Source organism: Vulpes vulpes, chromosome 3 (assembly GCF_048418805.1).
Source record: "Vulpes vulpes isolate BD-2025 chromosome 3, VulVul3, whole genome shotgun sequence".
Classification (NCBI taxonomy): Eukaryota; Metazoa; Chordata; class Mammalia; order Carnivora; family Canidae; genus Vulpes; species Vulpes vulpes.
The window spans coordinates 150,629,399-150,644,918 of record NC_132782.1 but is presented as its reverse complement, the minus strand read 5'-3'; the positions used below and the strand labels follow the sequence as shown (position 1 = coordinate 150,644,918).

Genomic DNA, 15,520 nt, shown 5'->3' with positions numbered 1-15,520 from the left:
AATTCAGATTCAGAAATGTAATTTTTTTTAAGAACTTGGCAAGAAGCATTGGTCAAACTTATGACTATTTTAAAGCAAGATTTACTTTATATTAGTATAATTAACCATGAGAAGTAATACAATTAGACTTCAGTGTCTTTTACAGTTCTGTGATTGAAATGAGTTTTCATTATGAGGTACATTTCACAGTGGTCTCATTTAGAGTAGATTTCTTACCCATTGTTATTTCTAGCGTATAGTCCATTATTTCTGATAGCTATCCTACTATATTTTATTTCACAACTTCTAAGTGCTGATTGCTGTGATCATATTTTAGCATAATAATCTTTATGTCAACTTGTATCCATGGGGAAAAAAAAATCAGTCCTGGTGAAGGCCAACCAGAAAGTCATCCTAAGTGAAATTTGTTCTAAAATTGCTATTTTAAATGAACATATACAGCCAAAAGCATGCGTCATTCCAATTATTAAATTAAATCTGATTTTATTTCTGTGTATTGATAGAAACTATCAAAAAATATACCACTAATCTAGGTTTTAGCATTCACATAGTAAGTTGGGAAGACTCTAGCAATAACTTTAGAAAGAAGAAATATCTAGTTGAGTCTGAGGCCTATATTATTTTAAGGAGAAATTGAAATTAGAGAAAATGATTTATGGAGTAATTTTCTTTGAAGATGTAATAAATATGAAAAAGAAGAGGAATATAGACTTGAAAAAAATTAACATATCTACCTGAGTCCTGAAACTATAAAGTAATAAAAAGTAAAAGAAAAGAATATATATAGAATCTGTCAGGGCTTCTAAAAAGCAGAAGTTATAAACATCAGACAGCACACCAAAATACACAGGATACCTTATTAAGATGAAATCATCAAAATAGGTATCTAGAATATTGAAGTCAAATGCAGGAAGAAAAAATCAACTACCCTAAACCCTAAATGATTTGTAGAAATGTTTTTTTTTTTTTTATTTTGACCTTGTGATCAACATGTAAAACTATGCAAGTGTTTCTCTACATATTTTCTATTTATTTTGAAATTATTTAAAATGCACTTTATCGCATGACCCCCAAACGCTAGAATGGTGGAATGAGTGTAGCAGAAAGTATGTTTTGGGCTATAAGAAATTCTGAATAAAAGTGACTCCTTGAGTAGCAGGTACCTTGTTGCTCGTTAACAAAGTCTCAGGGTAAGCAGTTCTGAAGTTGGTTTCAGTAACTTAATGATTTTATCAAAGGCCTGGGCTTTCTGCGTCTATCTGTGCTGCCCTCCCCGCATGCTGGCTTTCATCCTTGGACTCGTTACCACATTCGGTTGCACAGTGTCTGCTGCCACTCTACACATCACATTCTTCTCCAACCATGAAAGATAGAGGAATAAAGGAGACAGAGGGGGAAAGTCCCATGACTTCCCCTGTCCCCCCGCCCCTTCTAAATCAAGGACAATTCTCAGAATCTCCCTCAGCAATCAAGCCCCAAATCTCTCCTCCTCCTCCTCCTCCTCTTCCTGTCATGTGTCCATGTCCTAGCCTCAGAGGAGATGTGCCGAGTGACTATCTGGCATTTCCAGTCTGAGGCACAGCAGATCCTGCTGGCAAGGAAGAAAGGGGGGGGAGATGACAGCGGTCTAGGAGCAATTGCCAGCCGTGGCTAAGTGCCAGGTTATTCTGAAAGGCTTTCATCCTCTACAGTTCAAATCCTCCGACACCTTAATGACAGAGTTGCATCCCTGGCATCCCCCTGTAGTATATACATCGGTGAGGGTACTGACCATCTAGGACCAAATCTATGTCAAAGCACATGAATTAGTATTTACAAAGCCCAGTGTAAAGAGTGATAAAGAGTTTTTAAAAGAGCTTACACCCGCCTAATTATTTTCCAGTAGTATATTCAAAATCCCATATAATGCAGGTTGCAATACACAGTAGTGAAAACGAGCATCTTCATAGCGGATCCTGTTCTTCATAGCGCTCTGATTGATGCCGCAGTGCACACTAGAAGTGTCAGTTCCAGCAAGTAGCCATCCAGGGATCATTGTTCCTGCTTACATAGCACCTTGGCCCCCACAAAGAGCTCAGAAAGTCTTACGGGTATAATCGCGTCTTTGCTGCATTGTCATGAGTTAGAGATGCACAATCATTTTTGACCAGTGGGAAAATTCATGTAAAGAGTGAAAGAGTGGTCATGAACCCAAGTGGACTGTATAGACAAAGAACAACAAAATGCGGACCTCCCCCATCTGGGCAGACCTTTCATTAAAATGAGCAGTGCAGAATTTGTCCTAGATAGCCAGCTGCTGTCCTTATAGTTCCAGTTTTCACTCTAATCTACTTCATCGGATGAGTGTATCTCCCTGCATAAACTAGAAGTATTCTTGAGAGCTTACTTGAGAGTTTATTTCTTCATATAGAATCTTTCATGCTCTGCACTAAAGTAGAGATAAGTAATTACAAGAAACTGAATTTTTCCAATAAGAGTCATAAAACCAACATAAGCCTTTAAATGCTGAATGTTTAAAAGGAAAATCTATTCCCAAAGGAAATACTCCAAATATGTGACAGCTTGATGTAAATTACAAATTTTAAGTGTTTATCCTAATAATTTAAGGACTGCAGGGAAGACTATCTTAATTGAGAAGGGTTAACAAACTTGTCTAAAAAATTGCCTTCCCAATATTCTTTGACAAAGTGATAGATGTTTAGTTTGGCTACGTACCCATCTGGAAGATTCCAGGAAGCCAGTTTAGCATTTTGTTGTTCTTGTTCTCGGGAAGAGGTTGAATTGAAATGATGGGAAGCAATAAAAATTGTCGCTGTGATATTGGGTTACGGTATAGTAATAACAAAGGCAGGATTTGATCTTAGAAGTTTTGATCATAAAACATTTGATCATAGAGGTTAAGGCTTATCTGCTATCAGGCACTACATTTTAATTTTTCCTGGCTTGTAAAGATACTAGATTTTATCTTCCTTCAAAATAAGTTGTGCCAGTAGCTGCATTTCTCAAGACTGTCAATTTCTGGACCTTCTAGTGTTCAGTACCGATGCTGTAAAGAATTATTTTTTCAAAAATTTATAATATGGGGGTCATTTAAAAAGAAATTATTCACAAGGGAAGAACATGATAATGTGGCAAATTTGGCAGGTCTAAATTATAAAATAGAAATGTTCATTAAATTTACGACAACCGATCAAGCAAAGTAGAAAGGTGGTACTTTCTTTCCCTAAGTTTCAGTAAAGAGGGAAACATCGGACATTAACAACTGAGAGTTTTCCTGTCCTTGTGCCATGAATAGCCACTAATCAGAGAGAATGTGTGAGCACATTTGAAAGACAAGTTGAAAGCTGGAATGCATAAACCCACGCCAAAAATTGAAAGAATCCTGCCAGAGTCAGCAAATCTAAGTTACTACACTGGGAATTAATGGGGAAACAATAGCCCTGCCAACTTTATGTGGCTTCAGGGGTAATTGTACATTTAAATAAATAAAGCCTCTGGCATCTGATAAAAAGAAAACCATACATTGTATGCAGATGCACCAAGATATTGCATTATTTTCCAGCATTGGAAAATTCCATTCCAACTGGAGTCTTTTTCCAGATTTGCAGTTGGGTAAATTCTATAAAGTAATGACATGCTAGTAAGGATTTAATTTTCACAAATACAACCAAAATGATAATATTAAGAACAAATGTCCCTGGATCGCAATAGCATGTACCCTAAGAAATGAGAACTTCAAGTAGTTCATTAATATAAATAGTTATCTAACAAAAATTCTCTGGTAATATTCTCAGTGTTTAATTTATCTATCATCTTTATATGCAAAGGTTTCAAGACTTCACTATTTTTAGGGATCAGGATTAAATCATAAACCCATACAGCCATCTAGATGTGAGATGTTAAAGAGTGATCTCGACCAGGGGTCGGGAAACTGTGGCGTGTGGTCCAAAGCTGGCATCCCTGTTTTTCGTGAATAAAGCTTTTTTGAAACAAAACCATATCCATGTGTTAACATATTATCTGTGGCTACTTTTGCATACAACAGCAGAATTGAGCAGTTGAGACAGAGATCAGATGGACTGCAGGATCTGAAACACTTCCAGCCTGGCCCTTACAGAAAAGAATTGGTTGGCCCCTGGCGTAGACTCTGGTGACCTGCAGAGAACACGCTTTTCATAAAAACATTCATATTTAAACAATGGTCAATCCAAACATTTCAGGCCAGATATAGATGGCAGGCCAGTGCTGGGAAAAGAATGACCTTATCATTCTTAGCCTTGTTACTGACTGCCTGTGTGACCTTGAACAAGTCACCAATTCTCTGATAAGTGAGCATTTCCCTTTACTGAGGTTGTGGTGCATGAGGTCAGATGGCAAGAAACAGCACGGTCTTTCAGGGAAATGTGAAAGCTGGGCCAGAGAACTATATCCAGAACAGTCATAAATGGGAGGAGAGCCTAAAGTGAACTTGGGAGCTGAGGTACAGAGTCTAACAGGTCAGAATTTCCAAGCAGACAAATGAGGATGATCTGATCAAATTTAAATACTCAAATATGGCTAGGCCTGTGTTTTCACGAACAAGGATTCAATTTCATCGTCTACAAAAAGAAGTTTTTCAAAATGTGCTCTGAGTCTGAGAAAGGTCCTATAGGAAAGAAAATAATAAATGTCCCTTGGTCACATAGACAGGAAAAAGTCTAAATTAGTTACATCTATTAGAGAGTCACAATGAACCTTTGTGTATTTCATCTGTATTTCATACGGCCAAGAGGATGTAAAACTGTCACTATTTGCAGGTGACATGGTATTATATGTAGGAAACCCTAATGTCTCTGAAAAACGGCTAGAACTGATAAATGATTTCAGGAAAGTCATAGGACACAAAATCAATACGCAGGAATCTGTTGCATTTCTGTACACTGATAATGAAGTGGCAGAAAGAGAAATTAAGAAAACAGTCCCATTTACAATTGCACCAAAATAGTAAAAGACCTGGGAATAAACCTAACCAAGGAAGTGAAAGATCAATACACTGAAAGCGATAAAAATATTGATGAAAGAAATTGAAGATGACACAAACAAACGGAAGGATAGTCCATGCTCATGGATTGAGAGAACAAATGTTAAAATGTCCATACCACCCAAAGCCATCTACAGATTTAATGCAACCCTTAGGAGAATACCAATAGCATTTTTCTTGGAACAAATCATCTTAAACAATGATCTTTTGCATATGGAACTGCAAAAGAACGTGAATAGCCAAAACAATCTTAAAAAAGAACAAAACTGGACGTGTCTGTGAAATTAATCAGTCAGAGAAAGACAAATACCGTACGATTTCACTCATATGTGGAATTCAAGAAATAAGACAAAGAAAAAAACAAGAGGCAAACAAAAGAGACTTAAATATAGAGAACAAACCAGTGGTTACCAGGGGAAAGGTGGGTGGAGGGATTGGGATGGGTGAAAGAGGGGAAGGGGATTAAGAGCCCACGTACCATGATGAGCACTGAGTAAAGTACAGAATTGTTGAATCACTTTATGGTTCACCTGAAACTGATATAACACTGTCCATTAATCATACCGGACTTATTTAAAAAAAAAAAAACCTGGAGGTATCACAATCCCAGATTTCAAGATACACTTCATTTAACATTCTTTAGCAAGCTTTGCCAAAATCTCCTGGCCATCTGAAAGTTTTTTAAATCATGCAACATCTATAAGAAAACTTTAGGAAACTCTAATCTAGAAAACCTCGTGTTTCCAACTCTGAAACCCTCCCTATTTTAGTAGCTAACTCTTATAGAGCATTTGCCATGTATCAGGCTCTGTTTATGTGCTTTTCCTACATTAACTACTGTAATCATCACAACTCTGTGAAGTGGGTGGTCTTATCATCATTCCACTTACAGATGAGAGAACTGAGGTAAAAGATATGCTTCAATTTGTTCAAAATCAAACAGCTAGTGAGTAGTAGAATCAGGTCATCTGAACCCAGAGTCCATGCCCTCAACTACTCCACACTTGTAGTCTTGTTGTTATGTGTCAGATATTCAAAAGAGTGAAAAACTTACCTAAACATTTCACAGAATATTTTTTTTTATTATTTGAACTTCAGAAAGACTTATTATTAGAAATGCCATTCGGTCAACGTAACACAGGATTTAGATATCCAGAGACTAGTGAACCTCAGCTTTATCTGCTTTTGTCATCATGCATAGTTCATAATAAATGAGCTAACGTATATTCATTACAGTATTTATTGAAACAGGCCTATCAGGATATCTCCTTGGCAACCGTTAATTAATTATAACTGCTTCCTTGGCAACTGTTAATTAAGTGTAGATACCTGATAAAAACTGAGCAGTTTGTCTTTGCAAATATTCTAGAATCCAAACTTCTCACTGTTAATCATTCGCTCATCCATGGATGAATGTCTTCATTAAACAACACCGATTGAAAAGCTGTTTACGCTGTGAATAAGACTAACAAGTTACTTGCTTTCATGGAGCTTTAATCTAGCAGGGGAAAAATAATTAGTAAGCAAACCAGAAAGATTTTAATTTTCTGTATTCAATATTTAATTAAATAAAATAAAGGATTTAATTAAATAATAAATATTTTCAGTGGTGTTAAGAATAAAATGAAACAAAATAACATAAGGTGAAGGAGCAAGGGAGATTTTAATTTGAGTAATGGGGAATGGACTGTCCTGAGGACAAAGCAAATTCGCAGAGTTGAAGAAGAGCAACCAGCTTTTGGAAGATTTAGGGAAAGAACATTAAAGTCAAGAGAGACTGCAATGATAAAAGTAAAAATCATTGAAATTTATATATATATATATATATATATATATATATATATATATATATATATAATATGACCATAGCTGGGTAAATATTATTTAGTACAACCAATTACTTTGGAACTTGTACCTTTTAAATTACTAGGTGAACTTACAAATGAATCTAAATAATCAGCAAGATACCTGATTCAGGCAGATGTAGGCCAAACTCTCAGCCTTATTGGTAGAGAATGTGGCCCCAATTTGTGATCGAGTCTTCACATTTGCTTCCCCACCTTTGGCGGGGACCACGTCTTCAAGACCAGGCATTTGTAAGGGGAAATCAGACCCACTGGATTCCCCTACAGGGATGGAGGGATAGGTCCCCAGACGCACGAGAGCTTATGGTAAGGGAAGAGCACATGGTCAAGTAGGCTCGTGTGACTTGTACAAGGACAGCCCACTGTCAGGGTAAGGAGGTAAACAAAGGGAGAAGAGATGCTCACCCTTCTACTAATCAGTAAAGAGAGGAGATAAAGTCCCGAGCTATTCCTCTAGCATGGTGGACCTCATCTGGAGATGATTCCCACCCCCCAACCTCACTCTGCATCCCCAACCTGGGAGCATTAGACACTGTGCAGAAATACACTGGTTGTGAAGACTGCAGAGAATGTTTCCGATATGCTGCTAACCATCCCTCAATGCACAAGGCAGCCGTATCCTAGAAGTTTCCTTGTCCAGCCCTGAGGGTAGGACAGTAGGGTTTCCTGCAATAAATTGCAGTGGAAATTTTTAGAGTTTCTTCACTTTGGACCAAAATCTTTTATATCCTTCAAGGATGCATGTTAATATTGTGGATTTAAGCTACAATCTCAGAAGAACCTCAGCTTTAGATGTAGTCTTTGGTATTTTGGTTATTTTTTTGCACATATGTAAATATATACTATTCATATAGCTACTTTCTCCAAAACCCAGCTGCAATGTCACCTCTTCTTAACGTTTTCCCTAATGACTAAACTGTTAGACATTCCTTCCTCTGAGATCCTAGGGCAATCTATACATATTTTTACATTAGCGCTTATCACCTTGTGAAGCAATCATTCTTTGATGGTCATTTCCACTTAGAAAATAAGTCTTTCCAAGTAGAGACTGTGCAGGATGTGCTAAACAGCCTACAATGCACCCAGTAGGCCGCTATATCAAAGAATTTACCTGTCTAAAATGTCAGAAGTGCCAAGTTGAGAAACTCTGCATTCCAGAAATCTAACTCCACAGAAATCCTGGTGACCCCAATGCCCACACGGTGCCTGCCCTAAGGAACACAAACTCGAGTGAATGAATGAATGAATACTCACAAAGAATGCTACTAACACAAAATACCGTGTATTCTATTTTATTTTTCTTACAGTGTCTTACTTGTTTATATCCTGATGAAATTTGAAACCTATTACAGACATTCAGCTAAAAGGAACATTTATTGGACAATTTGACAGAACAATTATAGTCTGGCAACTAGCACATGAACAAGAAAAGCAGTAGGTCGTGTTACGGACTGTCTAAAATCTTGTGGTTCGTGAAGGCAGTCGATTTCAAAGGTGTAAAAATGTAAGAACTAATATCGAATGACATCTTCAAAAACCAGAAGCAAAAATATAACCATTTTAAAAATATAAAATGTAAGAAATTATATATATCGGAAAGACAACTCGAAAACAGAAGAATTTAATGATGGATATGAACTTTGCTGACAGTAAAGATCATTGATGGAAATGAGGATCAGAAAAATAAAACGAGATAAAATCAAGATTAAAAAAATGCCATTTTACATAATAGAGCTTAAATAAGCTTCAGGAAAAGTTTTTTAAAAACCTCATGGGGAAGGCTTTTTTGTTGTTCCGGAATAAGCAAAAGGAAAATTGTTGCCCATTCAGAAGAATGGCAAAGGGATGGTGGGAAGCTATGTTAACACATTTAAAATATGGTTTCTAGGTATGAGTTTATGAACCAAGGGCTTCAGAAGCAGTAACCTAAGACTAGCTGGGAAGAGAAAAATGCTTCGCAGTGACACGGAGACTAACTATCCCTTCACAAAAGAAACCAAACTTTACCCAGATACATATAAGAAATAATAGTTTCTTCATAGGTTGTCTTGGTCAGCCCCCAGCCAGAGAATAGTGTTCAGTTCCGAGCACCGCGTGGCCGTCAGAGGTAGGAGGTGTTTGGGTTCTGGGGTGGTCCATGTGATCTAAGCCTCAACCCTTCAGTTCTACTGTTGTGGTGATAAACAGCCGTAGGTCATATGTCAACATGGTGCATTCCCATAAAACTTTACTTACCAAAAAAAAAAAAGGAGGTGCCAGATTTGGACCTGGCCTTGTTTTGGAAGAGAAACATTGATAAAGATAATCCTGGATTATCTTGTGTTCAAGGAGCCTGGAAATCCTAACACACAAAGGATGATTTAAGAAGTCACTATTATTTAGCCTAGGGAAGGGAAAAAAAAAAGATACATCCTACAAGTAATAGAATTGGCCTCAGGACACACAGCTATAAGACATCCCCATTTCTTCATTTAATAAAATTAATTTCATCTTGGTTCTCTACCACTAAGGCTGGGGGCGGGGGGAATTATCCTCAGGGGATCAGTGAGAACTATAGAATTTACAGAATTTTGTAGAAAGGCCTCTGGTCTTCAGCTCATGGTGGGTCTCACTGGAATCTTTGTCACCTACAGGGTGAAGCCCAGTGAAGGTGGCTCTGCTACCCCTACGATTATTTCTAATTTACGTGCCACACCCGGCCACTTGGTCCTCTACCTTGGCTCTCAGGGCTTTGTAAATCTTGAGATTTACAAGAATTTGCCATTCCTCAATATTCCCAGGCTAAGAAGAAAATCTAATTCTCTTTTCTTGGGGCCCAGCCACTCCCATCCCTTTCCCTAAAGCACTTACCCAGTGGCATAGATGACACAAGAGGCGAGGCCGATGTTCTTACAACGCTGGCCACATTTTCAGAACCATCTTTGGACTAGTAATTGGTCCCACCCAGGCCCTTCCGGTCATCTTGAAACGTATTTTAAGGAGGGAGTGGAGACAGGAGGCATAGACATATGAAAAACACTGACAATTCAAGGAAGCAAGTGGTAAATATCAAGTAAATCATGGAAAAGAAAACAAATGGTACATGAGCTCAAAAAAAAAAGAATAATTTTGAGGTGGAATAGACAAAAAATATCACTTATTTATTTTTCAGTTTTTATTTCCAGTCAAGACCTTTCCCTGAGCTCTAGTTTCTCTCTCTCTCTCTCACACACACACATATTTAATTCCATTGCAATATTCCCACACTGGTCCTCAATCCAGAAACTATTTTAAACTCCTTCCTCTCGTACCTCCCACTCCCAGTCAGTCATCAGCAGTGCCGAGTTCCCTCCACCAGAGCATCCCTCCCAGCCCGCAGTGCCGTCCCTACTGCTTTGTCTTATTTCTGGCCCTACGTGCGTTTCGGGACAGTCTTAGCTGGCCCCTCCGCTAGCACATCCTCCCCCCACGTCTCACACCATCCCAAGCTGCCGCAGCGAGCTTTCTAAAATACAAATCTGATAAATACTTTCTGATCTGAATCCAAAAGGCTTCCGTTGCCTTCAAGCGAAAACTCAGACTCTTTGGCTCGACATGGGTTTCTTTATGGTACGGCCCTTCCCTACATATTCTTTCTTATTTCTTACTGTTTTTCTCATTGTTTTCGCTAACCTGCGGTTCCTTGAAATAGGCCACGATCTCTTTCAACCCGGCCCTTCGACACTTCCTCCCCCAAAGGCCATCTCCTCCGATTCCAAAGCCTGAGCGATGCTCCAGAACAAAGTGTCGATGGAGCCTTTTACCCCCAACACCGAGAAAGGACCTCTCCCTGTGCTCTTCAGGAACTCACACGTGTATTTTCTAGGACACGCCTCCAATTTGACTGACGTATAATTGACAAGTGGCCAGTTATTCAAAGTATATATGGTGATTATTTGATGGATGTGCACATTGTGAGAAGCGTCCTCCCATCTGGTTAATGGACACCCCCATCCCCTCAAACATCTACCTTGTTTCGTGGAAGGGTGGGAGTGAGGGGGGTGGAGAACACTTAAAACCGAGTCTCTGATCTACCCAAAACCCTGATCTGCCCATATTCCTTATCCATCGATTACAACGTCATCCTTCTAGTTGCTCAGACCAACACACACTCTTAGTTACACTGGACTCTACTTTTTCTTACTCCTCACAGAGGTTTCAGCAAATAAACATTTGATTCTAATCTTACATATGTTCAGAAGCCAATCACTTCCCACCACCTCCACTACCACCACCGGGCTCCAAACTACCCTCACCTCTCCTTTGGCTTCTTCCAGTAGCCTCCTGTTTGATCTCCTGGCTTCCACTTCCGTCCCTCTCTATTTACAGGCACAGATATCCTTTAAAAGTAAGTCACTTCAGTCACACCTTTGATCAAAACCTTTTAGTGACCCATCTTACTCAGAATCAAATCCTCCTCCTCACATTGGGCTGATAAGACCTCATATTATCTGACTCCTCACAATCCTCTCTTACTCCCCTCATTCCTCGCTCTGCTTTAGCCACATGGTCTCATAGGACGTCTTCAAGCAAACAACATGTCTGTGCACTAGCCTGTTCCTTCATTTCCTTTCATTTCATTTTCTTGGTAAGGCCTTACCTGGATCTCCCTACTAAACATTGCAATCCCCCTATTTCCATTCTTCATATCTACTTCTTCTGCTGAAGCTTTCTCCATAGCACTTGTAACCTTCTAATATATTATCCTACTGTACTCATTTATTTTAGTATTTATGCTTATTTATTGTAATCGATTGTAATTCTCCCCCCAATGCAACGGAAAGTCCCTTTGGGCAAGAGTTTTTGTCCCTTTTATTCATTGCTGTCCTCCAGACCCCAGAAGATTGTCTGGTGCATAATCGCTCAATAGCAGTGGCTGAATGAAGAAAGGGTACACACATTTTTGCATTTCTGAGTGTCTGAGAGTGTCTGGATTATAGTAGTACTTTAAGCTATGACATAATTACTGTAGCCATTTTAAAGAAAAAGGAACTGAAATTTCTGAGATTTGAGTCAATGATGCTTCCAGAATTTCTGTAGAGTCAGAATTTAGGGATAGCATTCTGGTTCGTGGGAGGATAAGGAAACCTGGAACAAAGGAAAACACTGTCTTTTCTTACACGGTACGCCGCACTTGAGGACGGCTTGGGAAGCGCCAGTCGCATGTGGCGCCAGCAAGGGTACCTCTACCTTTGGCACCAAATCCTGCTCGAGGCTTTACCATTTCACGGAGCCGTAGCAGCATCCCAGCCAATATCTTTAGGAGACAAGGAATGCAACAGTCTGTCTGTAACACAAGTTCATTTAAGTAGAAAACGGCAAGATTGATGATGACATTATAGCCGTATTGTGAGTTTTGGAATGCTTTGCTCAGGATTGGTTTCCCCCATCGGTCCCGAAATCTGGGGTGATTCTTAAGAATGTAGATGTTGTGGACTCACCCTATGCCTCACACTGGAATGGATATTTAACAAGCTTCCCGGGTTTGTGTTAAGCAGCGAGCTCTGTATTCCCTCCGCAGAATGGCTTTTGGAAATGTCTTAAGCAGGTGGTAGTTTTGCATACGGTTGTTTTGTATTTGCAGTTTACTTCTCTCTCTAAAACACCCCCACTTCTGTGCACTATTAAACCAGGTATAAAAAAAATAAAAATAATAAAAATAAATAAATAAATAAACCAGGTAAATATGACTGGGGGTGGGTGGAATGATTTTGGAGCAATCAATGTGTCATGGACTTGCCTCACGATAGTATTTTTCTCCATCTGTTATAGGTCAATGCACAAACTGGCCCAGTTGGAAAGACTTGACCTAGGCAATAATGAATTCAGTGAGCTGGTAAGCGAATGCATTTTCTAACCCTGATAAATCCACCCCAGGAGGTTATCTCTTCTGTCTCTGTAACCCCAGGTTCCAGGTTACTACCCATGTTCACGTTTGCACTTGCTAAATGTGAAAGCAGAATGAAATCCAGGAAATAAAGTGATGATCTGACTCTATCATACCCCGTAGAGAACTGGATAATATCAGATTCAGTAAAGAGAAAGGGGGCAGGTGGGGACGGAGGGCAAGCGCGTGCGAACGAGGCCTGCGAGCGCCACCACGGCAGCCACCAAGAGTGTAGCGCGTCGTCGTCTCACTTAGCCCTTATCTGACCCGTTGCCACCTTCACCTGGTGGAAATGCGCCCAGAGTGGTCATGGTCGTACAGCCTTTACGTGGCCGAGCAGGAATTAAAGCGAGAGGTGACTAACCAGAGTTCAGGCCCCGAGCCCTCCGCCTCTGAGGCCGCTCGCTGGGGAGGACAGCTGGAGGCCGGGCCCCCCCTGGTCCCCAGCTCCTTTCTCCCATCAGCTCACCTGCACCGCGGCTCACAGAATCCCCACTGCTCCTCTCAAGCTTAACCTGTCTTTAAAATTTGCCTGGAGACTAAAATCTCAAATGCAGGGGACACGGGGGGGGGGGGGGGGGCTCAGCGGGGGAGCATCTGTCCTCAGCCCAGGCCGTGTCCCGGGGTCCTGGGGTCGAGTCCTACGTCGGCTCCCCGCAGGGAGCTGCTTCTCCCTCTGCCTGGGTCTCTGCCTCTCTCTCTGGGTCTCCCCTGAATACATAAATAAAATCCTTTAAAAAAAATCTCAATCGCAAATTAGAGAGCAAACAGTCCGTTACAAGCAGACTTTCTGATTCAGAAGTCTCCCCTTGAACATCTTCAGATTTCAAAAATGCAATTCGTCTAAACTGTATTTTAGCCATTTTTAAATTCAAACACTTAATTGAGTAATCAGCTACTCTCTCCGGGCCGCGTTGCTAGCAGTGTGACCTTGCGCAGCTTCCTTCACCTCTAAGTCTCTTTTTCAGTCTCTCTAAAATGGAAATTACAGTGGCTCCCCCCTACGGGGCTTGCGTGAGAGTTAAGTGAGGTGACTCTTGTCCAGGGCCTGGGAAGGAGGGAACCTTGGCCAACGCCACACCCTGGAGGTGCAGACACTACCTCGGTGGACTGGGCTGTACCCATCGGGCCACTGTCCCGGCCCCCATCGCCGTTTGGGGGGCGGGAAGCTGACTTTTGGCCTTCTGCAATTGGAAGCATGGTGTGATTGAAGCAGGCACCAGATCCCCTTGGGCTGCATGTGGCGGCCTTGCACAGCAGGCCTGTGTGTGTCGTGCAAGGCCTCGGCTGCCCCTGCGTCTCCTTACAACGTGGCCGGCGGGCGGGTGCCAAGGAGGCTGAGGCCTTCCTGAAGGACCGGGCCTCCCTGCTCTCCTGCTGTTTTTCAGAGGCGGCCGACAGACGTGCTGTCCCCCAGGCTCGTGTCTGCAGCTGGGGCTGCCCCCTGTGTGGACTGTGGGCCCAGTGAGGCCCTGGTCACTTCTGTGGGCAACTCCCTGCAGCTCTGGCTGGCTGCAGGCCCAGGAGGCCCAGGAGGCCCGGGAGGCCCAGGAGCCCAGGAGGCTCAGGAAGCCCAGGAGGCCCAGGAGGCCCAGGAGCCCAGGAGGCTCAGGAGGCCCAGGAGGCCCAGGAGGCTCAGGAGGCTCAGGAGGCTCAGGAGGCCCGGCGGCGGCCCTTTCCCAGGTCCTGTCCTGAAGGTACCTCACTGGCCTCAACGCCAGTTGTAACCCCCCCACCCATGGACTGGCTCCGAGAGTCCACGTGATGGGTGAACTGAGAGAGGCCCAGGGAACAGACTTGGGGGCCTCCCTCCCCCTGCTGCGTGGCCCCACCGAGCCAGCCTGCTGAGGGTGCACCCCACCTTGTGATGGCCTCAGCGCAGACAGGAGGGCACAGCAGCCCAGAGCCAGTGAACCTCGTAACTGTTGTGTCCTGGGAGTTTCAAAATCCGTTATTAAGAAGTTACAATCTGCTTCCGCGAGGAGGTGTAGCCAGTCTAGTGGGTGAAAGAACATGGACCGTGGATTCAGACAACTGAGGTTTACTCCCGATTCCACCACCGGCTGGCTAGGCGCCTGTGGGTCTAAAGCTCACTCTCTAGCCTCAGTGTCCTCTTCAATAAAATACGGGCATCGAAGCTGTCTATCTCACAGGATTGGGGGCGCGGAATCCATGCAAGAGATAAGTGGCTCTGTGAACTCTGACTCTGTCAGGCATATGACTTTGGAAATCAAATCTATCAATATTTGGGCAACAGAGATGAATAGGGTATGTCTGCGTGTTGGAAAGTAGACACAGTAAATGTAAACTAAAAAAAAAAAAAAAAACATATTATTTTAACTTATGCTGTACGGTATCTGAGGAATTATCACTGAGCAGAAACATTTCTTTTCTTTTGAACTCCCAGTATTCCATGCTAGTTACAAAACAAGTCTCTCTAAAAAAAAAATTGTTTTTTTTGCATTTGTCCTGGGACCACTTATTCGACAACACTCAGTTACTTGGCATCGGCAGCAAGGAGGAAGGGTGGTGTAATTATGGAATTTCACATTTCTGTCATTCACTTTTAATCAGATGCTTGGCTTTTATTAGTCATATGTGTGGGACTAGCTGTTGTTTCTCTGAAAGTAACAACTTTTAATGAGAAAATAAGAGAATTTGCTTTGATAAGAGGCCTCTAGAAACAATGTCATGTGTAGGAAAGGGGGCAAGTTCCATTCTGTAGCTAGG

General features: G+C 41.6%; 1 protein-coding gene across 19 annotated transcripts in view; it reads left to right on the top strand.

The window, feature by feature from the left end:
* The window catches only part of LRRC7 (leucine rich repeat containing 7), a 491,902-nt gene that overhangs the window by 304,150 nt on the left and 172,232 nt on the right, over nt 1-15,520 (top strand). For all 19 annotated transcript variants that reach the window (XR_012000829.1, XR_012000828.1, XR_012000827.1 and 16 more), the window contains one exon: nt 12,676-12,739. Coding sequence is in view for 16 of the 19 variants with exons in the window: in XM_072754894.1 (XP_072610995.1) it covers nt 12,676-12,739 (64 nt within the window). In the remaining 3 variants the exon portion in view is untranslated. The remainder of the gene's footprint in view (nt 1-12,675; nt 12,740-15,520) is intronic.